The 15,621-nt window shown below is 38.6% G+C and overlaps 1 protein-coding gene across 1 annotated transcript; it reads left to right on the top strand.

Moving 5' to 3' along the window:
- Positions 1-7,245: 7,245 nt before the first annotated feature.
- LOC138214685 (uncharacterized) lies at positions 7,246-9,798 on the top strand. Its single transcript, XM_069176458.1, has 2 exons — positions 7,246-7,336; positions 9,097-9,798. The coding sequence occupies exons 1-2, from the start codon at positions 7,271-7,273 to the stop codon at positions 9,565-9,567; spliced, it is 537 nt and encodes a 178-aa protein (XP_069032559.1). The 5' UTR covers positions 7,246-7,270; the 3' UTR covers positions 9,568-9,798.
- The last annotated feature ends 5,823 nt before the right edge of the window (positions 9,799-15,621 follow it).

Here is a 15,621-nt window from a genome sequence, read left to right as displayed (position 1 = left end):
TTTATTTATTTATTTTTTTTAAATCTGGCTTTCCAATGAGCCTGTGCGCAGCTGCTGTTTTGTATGAGTGTGTGTGTGTGTGGCCTGTATTTTGTTTATGTTTTCATACATTGACAGTAGGTCTTTTTAAGGATCACAGAATTTGGTTCTTGTGAGTCAGACTTGTTTTGATTCCAGGTCGAACAGACCAATGAGATTCAGCAATGGAAAGTCATCTGACATCCTCCGTGATTTACATGAGATCAAAGGTGGCCCTCATCATGCCAGAAGGAAGTAGGCTACATTTTGTTTTCAGGTCATGTGCCTCAGAGTGAAAATCCATTTGTTGACCTTTTTAGAAAATGATTAAAATGCAGGTGTCAGTATTTGATAAAACTAACAGGCAATAAAGTTTAATTATAAAATACACGAGTTCTACGTGCCAAAGAAAAAAAAACAACACCTGTCTGTTTGAATTTAATTTCAATTATTTTCAAGGACTATTTTTGCACTTCTTTCACTTTAGTACAGTCTGTGTCCTGTTTTTGACTTTATTATTTATTAGTTTGACCTCGTCACTATTTTTTGTAATTGTAGTGCGTGCTTACTGTAGAGTTTCAGTTGAAACTTCCTTGGTGTCCTGAAGGAAATCTGATTTGCATGAAGGGATTTCACACACTGACAATGAATGTTGGCTCGGACATTTCGACATACATTCTGGGTCTGCTGGTGAAAATACTTCTATTTTCCTTCTTTTCTTTTTTTTTTTTTTTTCAATGCAAACTTTTTCAGTACAAATGACATTATGAGCGTAATAATTTAAGTGAGACATTGAATCTCTAAAAAAAATATACATGAATTTCAGATTATGACTTGATAAGCCCCCCCCTTTTGCTTTGATGACAGCTGCACTTTAACTAGCCAGTTTATACAAAGCCATGTTATCCCAGCGTGAGCTCACAATGTTCCAAAGAGATTCTTGTGATGTCAGGAATGTTTTGGTTTTTCACAATCTTCTGGCCCCATAAATGTTTAATTGGTTAAAGTCATGTGACTGTGGAGAAAATAGTCTTCTTTGGTCTTCAAAGCTTTGAACTGTGTTTGGGCTAATTATCTCGCTACAGTATGTATGCTTTTCCACTAGGAGGCAAACTACAGGGTGGAGATGTCTCTGAAGAATGGAGTTTCTACTGCAGGTGTCCAACTTTAGTGGAGCAGAAATTGTTGTGTTTCACTGGAGGATTATTCGTTTTTAGTTTGTTCAATTTATTTACAGGGAACATGTGCAACATACATTCATCTTAAAAAGAGAAAAGATGCTTCGTACCCGATTTAGCTGCTAGTTAATTTCCATCTGTATTCCCTGGACATAGTGAGTTGAAACAATACAACTAACAGACCGACAGCACCCACACAGACACATACCTACACAACAAAGACACGCTTAACAGGATTAAACCGATATCAACACATTACATGCATACATCCAAAATTTATAAAAACAGGTTGTCCAATGTAAAATTAATGCTGACAAGTTTGGTTGTTTAAAAATTCATTTTCTTTAGAGTCACGGGAGAACGTTTTGAAATCTGGGCAGGTTTTTAGATTGACACTGAGCTTATAATTTTTTTTTTTTTTTAACAACTTTAGGTTAGGTTAGGTAGTTACTTTATTAATCCCCAAGGGGAATTTTTTGTTTTGTTTTTTAGGTTAGGTGGTTACTTTATTAAAAGAAAAAGCAAACTGGTACTGTCACAATACATCAGTAAATGTAACTTTTTTTTTTCCAGTCATCTACTTCTGGTATGTCTTACTGCCGGTATGTCTCAGCCACCTCAAGTGTTTAGCCCTTTTTCCCCTCCGGAGAAGTGATTCGGTGATACTTGTCCTCTGAGACCGCTACTAGACAGCCTTCTTTTGCTGATTGCAGTCTTCCTTTTTTTTTTTTTTTCCTTTTTTTAAAAAGTGTATTAGAGTGCCATCTGCTGCCCCTTCAGATACTTTCAGTCTAGTTGAGATTTGATGCTGAGAAAGCCCCTCGTTGCTCAGAATAACAATTTGACTTCTGACACTTTTACTTCGTTCTAATGCCACGTTTTCCACTATTATAATGCTGCGTTAGGAAACAATGTTCTTCTGGAAGCTTGTTTAACAGGTGATAAATGCCTGTAATTTGTTTTACTTGAGCTTGATGGTAATGTGTCACGCTTCGAGTGAAAGGCACGACTTAAGCAAATCTAATCTTCTTTTTTCGAGGAAGCTAACACAGGCAATTTCACACGTTTGCTTAAATTTGATTGTTGACCTAACTTCGTTCAAACCTCATTTTTCACTCTTGTGTTTTTAAATGTTTTTAAATCCTCAAACGCCACTTTTATTTTGACCTGAAAATGTCATTTTTATTTGCTGGGAGTGTTCACAGCAAAGCCCCTCCACTTAATATCGTTTGAAAAAAAGATCGTTTGTATTTAGTCCAGCAACAAACTGCATTGTAAAATGACAACAGTGGATCCAATCCCGTTTAATGTTTACTATATGTCTTTTTAGAAGGTAGTGTAACTTTTTGTCTTTTTAGTCACAGTAGGATATCGTGTCGATGGCAGCAGTGGTCCACCGGGGTCCACGTTAAAACATCTCAGCAGTTGTTTATCCGGCTAAAAGCAAACGTTGTACACTCGTGACATTCACGGTCTTCAGACGATAAAGCTTTCTGAATTTGGCGATCCCCTGTGTTTTCCTCGAACACCACCACATTACATATTTGGTTGTAAGAACATATCACGACAACTGTTTGGTACGGGCGTTCGTGGTCCTCGGAGAATGTTCATCTTTGGCAATCACCTTTCGTCTCGTGCCACCATCATCTCATCTGTCCAACTACTTTGGTTTATAAACAAAAGACTACAAAACGAACGATGGTCCCATCGCAGCTTCAGGTTTTTTTTTAATTTTTTATTGTGGTTATAGGTTAGGTTAGGTAGTTACTTTATTAATCCCTGAGGGGAAATTGTTTCGCTACAGCAGCATACAGGAAGCAATAAGATAATAATAGAATAATAGAAAGCAATAAAATAGCAGTAAAATAGCAGTACAAATGTTAAATATAAAATATAAAATGCACAGTATATACAGTACAGTATATATCTATATATATCTATATATTATATACAAACAACCAAGAACACAGACAACGGTGTTATTGTTGTGTGATGGATTTTGCCAGAGGTGAGTTATTGTCCAGTCTTATTGCAGCGAGCAGGAATGATCTCCTGTATCTGTCTTTTGGAGAACGTCCTCCGCTGTCCCTGCAGCAGGCGGTGGAGAGGGTGGTCAGGATTATCCAACGTGGACAATAGTTTCCTCAGCGTCCTCCTCTCCACCACCTTTTCCAGGCTGTCCAGTTTGCAGCCGATGATGGAGCCGGCCTTCTTAACCAGTTTGTTAAGTCTGTTGGTGTCGCCGGCTCCAACGCTGCTCCCCCAGCAGACCACAGCGAAGTACAAAGCACTGGCCACAACAGATGGTAGAACATCTCCAACATCTCGCTGCACACATTGAAGGATCGAAGTTTCCTCAAGAAAAAGAGTCGACTCATCCCCTTCTTGTAGACGGCGTTGATGTTGGTCTTCCAGTTCAGTCTGTTGTCGATGGAGACACCGAGGTACTTGTACTCCTCAACCATGTCCACCTCCTCTCTCAGAACTCTATATTATATAGATGATATTATAGTTCCCATTAATGTTTGCATAGCCACTCTGAAAGGACTGACGAATCAGCAACCAGTCTGCGTGGCTACGTATAACGTTGAGGTAAAGCCCTCGTGATGGTGAATGCTGATTGATTAAACACTGCTCCAATACTTTTAACATTAACCCAAGGTCTATGGCTATTAGGATGCAACGACAGCAAACCACACCCATGTATTTTTATCATGAATTTGGGTACGTAATACCAGACTAAGTTGTTTGGAGCTGATTAGCAAATGTTAACATGGAAAACTAAGTTGGGGGCACATTAATAATAAATTAGCCCATACTTGCTTAACATGATCATGTTAGTATTGTATTGTGAGCATGTAAGCTTGCTGATGTTAGCATTTAGCTCAAGCTCCACCCTCACAGTCCACCCACGTGCATGGCTCTTTTTCTTCGTTTAGTTTATAAATATAATCAAAATCAGTAACTGTGTTTAAAGGTTAAACTTTTCTCCTTTATATTTTGTGAGAAGCATGTTCATGAAGAATTTAACGCGGCTCAGAAGCATCCTCTTCCTTCAGTTTATTATTCATTGGCCATCTCCTGCTCTCATCCGTCTGGTAATACATTAGCTGCTGTTAACTCTTGTAGCAAAGTACTCCAACGTTTTGCAAGTTAAATCGCATCCACGTGACTGTCTTGGTAGTGTCCTGTAGCACTGATGACTGGAGACGTTGGGTTATCTTAAAGTGACATTAAAATGTCAATACCCGGAAATATGCAGCTCGGTGATAATGCAGCTGATAAAGCTCTACAAAGGGCTGCTGTGATCTCATAGCTACCAGAGCATTGTGTAACGGGGACAAGTTGGTTTCCCTCTCCGTTCTTGAGGTTGTATTGTGACGATAAGAGAGCTGCAAGTGTTGTGGTTCAAGTTGTTTCGTTTTAGTTTAATTTCTCAGCCCATTATATCTGCACATACGCGTTTAATCAACTGCATATACAGTATACGTGTGTTAAATGTAGGAATTTGTGGGTTGCATTTGTGGACTAAAGCGTTAGTCCACAAAAGCATTATTATATTAGCATTATTATTATATTATTAAAGCATTATTAATGTCATCTTGAAAAAAAAGTACGCCACATGTAAGGCTGGGTACTAAACTTTGCTAGTTTAATTGCGCGGTACATTTTTTTCAGTAATATCTACAATTGAAAAATGCTTCGTCATTTTATACCAAAAAAAATCAATACCATAACATTCTTACGTTTACGCAGTAGTAAACATCAACAGCGTCAGTGTGCAAATTCAACGTAAACCATACGTGGCCCGTACTTGGGCGACCCGCTCAAAGCTTTTCTGTCATATCCTCCATCCTGTTATCGCATATAAAATCAAAACCAGATGGACTGTCTGTTTAATTTTCCCTAAACATAGTCAAGTTGAAGTTCAGATTAATCGGCCCTCGCAAAGGTACAAGGTGGTGTATTTCTTTTGAAAGTAAAACAATAAGCTTAAAATGTGGACGCCTGCTATTGAGCATACATTTTTGTACTGTTAAAATTGAGGGGCATAAACAAAGTCCAACACAAATTTCTGTTATTTCATGTACAAGTGAACCAATGCTTTTGGTAGATCATTGATATGTATCTTAAAACGCGACAAGGAGCCATTGTCACTTTGTGTATTTCTACAAAGTCATATATCATTAACTAAATATCACAGGTTGACATTCCTCTCTGCTGTTATCAGTTATTCTAACAGCTCCTCCAGCTGTAAGTCAACATGCAGGAGAAATTAAACGTATTATTCACCAACCTCTTATCAAAAAAATAACTCACATTTTTTCGAAAACATTTGAAAATTGAGCACAATTCTTGTGTTATCAAAGTATCTCTGGAACGCTTGTCGGGTTTCTGTGGCTACATTCCATTTTTAGGTGAATCACCTTATCATATCACATAATTAATCCAAATTTCTTCCTTCCACATCAGACTTTGGTCAGAAGTGAAAAGTTAAACATTAAGAGGAAACATTCGGTTTCCATCAAAATGTACTGGACAAGTACTGACTAATGTGAACTTGCAGTCTTTGGTTGAGTCTTGACATCTCAAGGATGACAAAAGGATGGTTTGACTAAACGTCAAGCTGCCTAGGCACAATCAAATGAAGGTGTTTGATTATTCATCATTATTTTCCAACTTTTAATTGGATTTAAAGTCACAAAAAGCCACCAAATATGTTTTATGAAAAAAGTTATAAGATGGCAGCTTGTTGTTGTTGTTGTTGTTTTTATACTGTGTTTTAGATAAACTCCATCCCTTAAATCAAAATTTCAAAATAGCTTATCAGAGCAAGACAGTGAGACACGGCAGCAAAAAGTCTCTGAAAATAGATACTTGTTGTTGTCTAAAATTACATTTGGAGCGCAATGAGAGTTGTTCAACCTTTTATAGTTGTTGTTTTTTTCAAACTATTTGTAATATTTGTTATTATTGTTGTTATTTTAAATTTTTACACATATTTTAGGACACGGACAAACATAAGTGTATACAGCACACCTTCCCCTGTTAACGTGAATTTGAATAAATGAAACATGAAAATACAACACATCCATTGTTATTGCACAGTGATGCGTGACAGTTCCTGATGTTTAAACACGCTTCAGTCTCCAGAGTTGAACAGGGAAGTGGTTGACATGTAAAAACCCGAGTGTAATCCTGGCTTTGAGAAGAGACATATGATCGACTTCAACAAATTACAGTGGCAGACTTATTCCACGACCACATACTCTACTATTACCTGTATTGAAGTCTCAATTGAAAACATTCCCACTGGAATTTCCAGAGTAGGGTCTATTTTAATTTTGATTTTGTTTTGGAAGTGTTACTGTACATATTAATACCACAATTAATACCACAAAACATAATGTTGGACATTGAAGTGCATCAATATTTTTGTTAAATGTATCTGTGTGATGTTTTGGCCTCGATATTGTTTTCCATATCTTTAAATTTTGTTTTATTTCTTAATTTGTCTTCAATGGCTTTTTGGTTTCAAGTCTGTGATTTTTTTTATTTTTTTTTATTTTTTAAGTTCTGTTTGATGTTGTGCTGTGATCAACTTGTGCTCAGACAAAAATGTGCCATAAACTGACTCGACTGTTCGAACAAACATTTTCTCGTGCCATAGTTCTATTTTACATAACAAACGTGCCTCGTCTCTCCTACCAACAGAGTAACTTTGTATATAATATATATAGATGTATACTGTACTGTATATACTGTGCATTTTATATTTTATATTTTTTACTGCTATTTTATTGCTTTCTATTATTCTATTATTATCTTATTGCTTTCTGTACGCTGCTGTATCAAAAAACATTTCCCCTCTGGGATTAATAAAGTAGCTACCTAACCTAACCTAACCTAAAGTTGGAAGTGTTCCAGAGTACAGTGCAGGTGTTTTTTTTCTTTGTTTTTTTTTTTCTTCCTGTTATCAGCATCAATGTTGTGGAGAGCGTGGCAGGTATAAAAGGAGAGAGACAGAAAGGTCGTGGGGAGACGGCCATAAAGTGCAAAGGAAACAGACCGAGATGAAGATGTTAGGGATGCTTGTCCTCTCCATCTTTTTGACTTTTATGTTGCTCAGCAGCACTGAGGTAAGGGACAACGGTACAAAAAGACTGCAATTAGCCGATGAAGACCAGGAGTTCAGGGTGTCTGATTAGTGGACAGCGGTTTATCTGGATTTTGACCAGGCACATTGCAGCTACTATTTGTGTGTTTATAGATTCAGTGGGGTTACATTAAAATCAAACGGAAGCAGATTAACTATTTAAATAAATCTCAGCTGAGGCAAATGGAGGTAAAAAAAAAAAAAAAACAGAAAAGCTGAGGAAAAGATGACACTGTATATTTCTGTTTAATTGTATTTGAAGTTTATTTGAGAAAGTTTTTGAGCTTTAATTGTATCACATCATCATTCTTTTCTAGGTATTTTCAGGGTTTCTCTTTTTGAACTTCTTTTGTATCTAATAGGATCTTAACAATTTCAAAAACTTGGGGGCAAAATGTTCATGTTCAACGGGAACAGTTTTGAAATGAATACACAAAAGTGTAATGAGCACAGAGCTCAGTTATGTTGCTTGATTAACATCAGCACCTGTGTTTTTGCGTATCTGTGAGCTTTGGTGCCGCGTGGCTTTCCGAGGCCTCTTAAAGGTCTCCGTTGCCGATTTCTGGAGTTTTCTATAAAATGCCATGTGCGCTCTTTGCTTTTGCTTGATCGCTTTTGGATCGCCTCACACGCGTCTTTTACCTTTTCAAATTTGCGTCGAAGAAAACGTCAAATTGCAGTCGTTACGAGAAGCCAGCGAATGTATTTAATCTTTTTTTTTTTTTTGGTCCTCTGAAAATGGTTCGCAAATATGTCATTTTTTGGGGGTTAATATTTCAACTGTTGCGCGTCGGTGTGCAATAATGGCTCCAACAATGATTCTGTAAAATTGAATATATGAGATGGACTTTATTTGTTCAGCCCTTACTTTTGCTGAAGTGAGCTATGTGGTGTCCAATTTCCAGATAAACAAGACGTGACCTATCGGGACAAAAATTAGCATATCGGTGTGGACTAGAGGAAAGATAGGGAATACAACACACAAAGCAATCAGGCCTGCCGACCATAAAGATATGCAAAGTGTAGTCCAAATCTTCCTGCTTCATGTGGCCAGCTGGAGCAGCAGGTGCTTCACCTTTTTTTTTAAGTGGCCTGTGACTGACAAAGAGACACACTGTACTGTTGTACTGCCTGAGGAAGTACGACACAGACGGTATAAAAAGCTGTTGAACGAGAATTTAGTGATGTCAAGTGCTACAAAGAAAAGCCCTATCATCATATTGTAATGCCATTTAATATTATCTGATATTTGAATTGCTTTTAAATTCTGTTTAACATTTATGTTGTTACATTTATTTTTTTGGTTTCTTAAATTACAATGTTCTCTATCTATCTACCGTGGGAGATAGTTGTGGTTTCATGTGCTCAGGTTTTAACTGTCTTAAGTTTTGTGATGTTACCCCGATACAATGGAGTAATCTTATTCTGGGGCTCATAGCTTAAAAAAAAAAAAAAAAAAAAAAAAAAATAGTTTCAAAACAAACACCTTTAATGCTGACTAATGCTTTGTGTCTCATTTGTCTCACCACTTAAAATCCCTCTTTATCTTGTAAACAGATTTAGTTTTCATTTCGAGCTGCTTAATACCAAAGAAATGTTGACAGTGAGGTCCGTAGTTTAACCAGAATAGCGAGGACGTTGTTGCTGGAAAGATACGTTGATGCTGCTCTTCAGTTGTAAACGTTTAAATATGTTTCGTGCACTGTGAACGTCCCCCCCCCCCTCTCCCTCCCTATTTTACAGGCAGATAATGTTACAGCTACAAATGAAGTCAATTCAACAGTGACCGGAAACAATACTGAACCAACCGGTGCCACCCAGCCCACAGCGGCCACACCGCTGCCCGACCACACCTCTGCTCTTACAACCTCCAACAGTCATACCAGCGACACTCCGACCACAACTCCACCTCCTACCCACTCCACCTCGCGCTCCACCGCCACCGCCACCAACACCACCACCACCACCACCAACACCGCCACCAACACCACCACCGCTTCGTCACAGACGCCTGACATGTCCCCCAGCGCCACCGCAAGCCCCGGAGTCGTGGGATCCACCCCCGGGCCTCCTACAGCTCAGACCAGTGGAAGTAACACTCCACAGACCTCGGCGACGACGCTAAAAGGAGGTTCTGCCTCGTTGTACCGTCGCTGCAGTCAGCTGCTGGTGCCGGCCGTCTCTATTCTGATGTGCGTAGGCCTGAACGTGTGAGACTCTGCGCCATTTTCCCTCGCTCGTGTTTAGTCACCTTTTAAACGAGTTACGTCTACGTTTCAAATGTTAAAGGTACATTTCACTAATACACGCCTCGAATTAAAACAATGGAAACGGAAGTTTCTGTGGCAAATGCAATGCAATGCTAAATATGTATTGAGCTCTGAATGTAGTTTTAAATGTTAAAACCATATTGGCAAATAAAGGAAATTCTGATGGAAAAATGTTGGGGAGGCTGAAAAGTTAGTTTACCTTGAATTGATCCTACACCAAACTGGTTCAAACTAAAACTGATTGAAATGGCAGCAGAGTCGCAGGTACCGGCTCGTTTGCATTTTGTTTTTTATATATAAAAAAGGTAGCTCCATTTTACTCGAACAACATCGCATTCAAATTCCAGCTGTTTATTTTTCACCACCTTGAGTGTTTGGTTTGTCTCTCTGCTTTGCTTGAGGACGATCACAAGATGAGGGAGTGTTCTGGTTTGTCTGTATAACCATTGCAAACAGATGGCTTTTACTGCTTGTACAATATGACGTGCACGTCTTATGCCATAGAATGCACAGGGAAGGTTGGCATGAGGCTGTGATGCAGACTGAAAGTCGTCCTGGCTCAAAATGGGGCAAATATTTTTGGGAAAATACAGTTTTCATGTTGCTGCGTGAACTTTATATTTTTATGAGAAATTTACAAACAATTTTGAGCGTGCTGGCTGAACGCCCTGGTTCTGGTTTAAATACCAGTTACAGTTACACATTTCTACAGAAAATCACTGCCGAAGACGGCATCAACGAGGTTTTACATCCTCATCGGAATAGATTTCAGCCGTCGCCCAGTGTGAGGTTTTTGCATTTGCATCACTTGGGTGGAGACTGAGGCTATTCTTCCAAAATGGAAATGGGTTTCAGGTTAACAATGTAAATGCAGTATAAAAGGCCAGTTTCTGAAAATAACACATTTTCCACACTAAGACTGTCAAGCGAGGCCACGCCAGTGTAGAACCTACACAAACCCTAAAAAGAACCAAGATATCATCAGCTGTTTGTCTTCAAGAGAAAATAATCTCAAGACGAAATGAAGTACTTTGTCCTGGAGCTGTTTTCACTGGCAGTGCTGGGATTCGTCTACGCACAGGTAAAAACTCCTCGTCACTGGTTATGAAGTAGATAGAAAGGGAAATGTTCAGGGAGGCCAGAATAAATGAATAACATGAATCTCTGCTTTTAGGTCCGTTGTAGTTTAACCAATGGTTAGGGGAAAAAAACAAAACACTTTCAAGTTCTAAAAAGTTGCAAAATCTTGATTTAATTCACAATAAGCCACAATTATGTCATAAAAATATTATTGACCTTTTATTTACCATTATTTATCTTTGTAATTTATATCACTGACCAAGTGTTCATTTGTAGAGCATTTGTTGTCTCCAAAATATACAATATTACATTACATTACATTTAGCTGACGCTTTTATCCAAAGCGACTTACAATAAGTACATTTCAACCATGAGGGTACAAATTCAGAACAACAACAATCAAGAAAGTATCATTTTCTTCAAGATAGCCAAACTTCAAAGTGCTATATCATGCTCTCAAATGCAATGCTATGTTCCAAATCTCTTTTGTCTTTTACCAGACCGACGTGGACGAACACCGAGCCAAACCAGGCAACGCAACCTCGTCTGCCAATATGACCGACACTTACGGCAACAGTACTGTCGATGGTAACAACAACATGGGAGGCACGGGTTCTGGAGGCACGGGTTCTGGAGGGACGGGTTCCGGAGGGACGGGTTCCGGAGGAACGGGCAAACCCTCTGCGGTGACTTCAGTGAACGGCCAGAGCCACATCGTCGCTTCCATCAGTCTGCTGTTTGGATCGTTTGCTCTTCAAGCCTTCTGGCAGTGAGCGCCCCGTTACGGCTCCAAGCTGGACGGAGTCCTCGACGACGACACCGTTTGACCTGTCGCAAATGTGATCTTATTTTAGTTTTCTTTTTTCATGGTAGAAAACTTTTCTGTAGGGGAAATACGTTATAACAAATAATTGTTTGCCGAATGATAGGTTATGTGTTTATGAAAGGATCAATGAGGTCGAAGTGAGCCAGCCTGCGAATTAACACCTAACAACTTGATTAATATGCGAGTCTGATCCGACATTGATATGTGAAGGAAAGAAGCAGCTGCCTATGAATCATCACGAGTTAAAGCATAATTGTTAGAGGTTCTGTCTGATATGCCTATATCAAGCTAACAGATATTTAGACTTTGTACATATTATAGACCTGTTTATTTCCTCACGTGAAGTTATTATTTAATCCTATTTGCTGCAAATATATAGATATAATACACATAGATACATTGTAATTTGATTTTATAGTGTGTATTAGTATAATTATTTGTACACAATAGTAAAGTACTACTTACAACAAATAACAATAAATAAACAGTGAAATATATTTTCATTTATTTGAAAAGTGTCTTAGTTAACTTCATGTAATATTTGCATTTACAATATGTCACATAAATATGTCAAAATAAAAAAGTGAATTAACTTTTTTCTGTTTCTTCTGTTTAAAAAAAAAAAAAAAAAAAAAAAAGCTCTGAAATATATAATTGGTGGATATTTTCCATACTTGTTGTCTAAAAGGTTTTTGGTGGCAAAGCACATTCAGACAGTAGTCAGTTGAGCTATTGTATTATATGAGAAAAAAAAAATCTGAGGACAAGAGGTGGAATTATTGAATTTATTTGAGAGGGAGACCTGATACAAGCTTTTGTTGTGCTCCAGTATGAGCAAGATTTGACATTAATACTGAGCCAACACCCAAACACTGAACTACATCCGATCTTTAACGTGACAATTGTTCTCGTGCTACCCTTAAACTACAGATGAATTTTTATTCTTCGGGTTATAACAACTTTGGATGAATATTGTATGTTTAGTTGTAAAAGGTCAAATTAAGTCCATGACGGAACAGCAGGATAAATGGATAAACGAGCGTAAAAGACACTTAGTGAGTCAGGAGTTAGTGGGGCGAAGAGGGTGTGATCACTTCACAAAAGTATTAGTCATGCTCTCAGTGGAGGCACAGCCTGGAGGACATGTTAACTTTGTGAAAACAAAATAAAAGTTGTTGTTTTAAAAAGAAAAGACAAAAAAGACAAAAACACTTAAGTAGATCTCTGACTCTGTTACTTAAATACAAAAAGAATTAAGTCGGAGAAATGGAACTTGGCTGAGGCATTATTGTAGGAGTAAAGTATTAAAAGAACTTCGGTAAGTCTGTGACTTCCCAAATACAACAGCCATGCTGTAGTATGGTACACATTATGATGTGCATGTTAAGTTAATAAATGGGACATTAAGCTGACATCTATAGTTTACTGAACACTGTTGCCCTCTGCAGCTTTAAAACAGTCATTGCAAAGATGGTGCAGTTGATAAAATGCATTGAGGAAGGATGAGTGAAACTGGGGTTATCCTGGATTTCACTGCCTAAATATAAACAATGCATAATGTAGTGTTTTTAAAAAACACATTACTAACAACCACTGCAGGTGGAAACCGAAAAGACATAAAATTCTGATTTTAATTTCTCAAGTGGCAAGGGTGATATTGTTCACATGTTCACTCATGAACTTTACTGGGAGCAAACTTATAAAAAAAATTTTTTTCCCAGCTTGTCAATTATCTACCAAAGGGGGAAGTCAGAATGAAAAGTTTTTCTTTTTATGATTAATATAACTGCTTCTAAACTGGATGCGCAACTGCTGATGCCAACATTAAAACAATATACATGAAGTACAGGAAGTTTGTACGTCATATGTGAAAAATTGAAAGTTAAAAAAAACACATGTATCATAGGGAAGAAATGGAATATTCTTACCTTTATAGTGTCATAAAAAGTTGTTTATGCACTATAGGAAAATTAAAGCTTTTTCCAGTTCAGGTTCAGGGAAGAGGGCATTGAGGAGATAGTCACGAGAGATCATACGTTGATCTGCGTCATAAAAACTGTGCAGAAGTTTCTGTGTTTGATGTCTTTAAGTCAGTAGGGATTTTTCAGTTGAAGAGAATGGGAATAAAGTCTCAACAAATGCCGGTAACTTCATTTTACTCCATCAACTTTTTATTGGAAGCCCATGTAAATTCCACTGAGAAGGCTGTCCTTCACGAACAGATGTGAATGTGCCACACATAACCCCTTAACCAACTTCCCGGCTCCTGTGGCAGGTGATATTATAAGTCACTCCTACCTCACCTGAAACTAGATAGTTTTTTTTTGTATAAAAGCAAGAACAAAAACTTTCGTCTTAATTTACCAGAAGAAGAAAGAGAGCGCGTTCCGGTAGGAGAACTTTTACAGCACCCGACAACGCATCATTCCGTGGAACAGGACATTTCAGTAACCTCTCTGCTGGATCTCTGCCTCCTCTTGCCGCTCCATCATGAAAATGTGGGTTTTGGGATTTTTCACACTGGCTCTGCTGGCATTCGCACAGGTAGCTACTCATAACCATATAAAATGATCCCGCTGGAGAAGCTAAATGTGATTTTGTTCTACAAGATTATATATGTGCCATAACACTTTTTCTTTACAATGTTATTAGGTTATCTTGACAATATACATTTAGTCGTACTTTTATAGTATTTTAGTATCCTTTTACTGACTCTTAGTAAGTCATTTCTTGTGTAAACAAATATATTGGTACTAATATTCTTTGGTCACGACTTTTTAGCAACTTTAACAGAAATAATTCTCATTAAAGCTCAGCTTTTAAAACTGCAGTTATTTTTAAAGTGAACATTTTAGTGTGGTGATTGAATAAGACAAAACTAACATTTAAGTTCTACTCCACATGGCAAAATTATGGCCACTGTTACTGTTGTACACAAATGGAGCGGCAGGAAGTAAAAAACTTTTAAAAAAACCTAAAAAAAACCCAACCTTTGTCAGTGGTTTACGCCGCGTCGTGTCATTGCACCACAATTTAGGTCATTTGCACTAAATGTTTTCCCTCGGACGCCTCAAAACATCGCAGTAGAACTGGGCAGTCTGATCCTTCGGTACGAATTCACGGTGCACAAAACGGTAAAAACCGCCAGCATACTCTTGGATGCGCTCCTGATCTGATGTGTCTTCTGGACAGTGAACCCGAATCCCACTTAGAAAACGTTGCCTGGCTTTTTGCTACGTTGCTACGGGCTTTCAGAAGCATTTCTAGGTTCTGTGTTGCGCCAATCTTTCAAGTTGACACAAAATTTGATGACTGCTCTCTGCTCAAGTTTTAGGTCCATGGTGAAATGCGCTCATACCAGTAGTCACTAAAATGTAAGACATGTGCTGGTGTTGATCAAGTGACATAACTTGAAATAGTAATTCATGAAAGTTATTGCTTCCCTGTGCTCCGTATGTATTACTGTGTTCCATTTGTGTGCAAACAAATCATCTCTTGACTGGTTGAGTACACCTCGTACTGGTCAAGACCACCCTTAGTTATCCAAGTAGACTAAACCAATAGCTTGCGTAAATCAAGGATGGTAACTATGGAAACATATGTTGTTGTTGTACATGCTACCAATTTTTAACACTGACTGAAAATATTTTTCCGTCCTATTCCTAATCAAACTTGGCAGACTCAGCAAAGCACCACCACAGCCACCCTCTCCACCACCACAGCCACCCTCTTCACCACCACAGCTGTTGCCCCTGCTAGTTTCACGACTGGCTTCACGGGCACCACTACAACTGTCACTCCAGCAACCACTACAACCGTCACCCGAGCAACCACTACGACCGTCACCCCAGCAACCACTATGACCGTCACCCCAGCAAACACTACAACCGTCATCACAGCGACCACTATGGCTGTCACCCCAGCAACCACTACAACCGTCACCCCAGCAACCACTACGACCGTCACCCCAGCGACCACTACGACCGTCACCCCAGCAACCACTACGACCATCACCCCAGTCACCCCAGTCACCCCAGCAACCACTACGACCGTCACCCCAGCAACCACTACAACCGTCACCCCAGCAACCAC

The sequence above is a fragment of the Embiotoca jacksoni genome, unplaced genomic scaffold, assembly GCF_022577435.1.
Source record: "Embiotoca jacksoni isolate LCO1_2020_lvr unplaced genomic scaffold, fEmbJac1.0.p SCAF_7, whole genome shotgun sequence".
Taxonomy (NCBI): domain Eukaryota; kingdom Metazoa; phylum Chordata; class Actinopteri; family Embiotocidae; genus Embiotoca; species Embiotoca jacksoni.
This window is presented reverse-complemented; position numbering and strand designations above follow the sequence as displayed.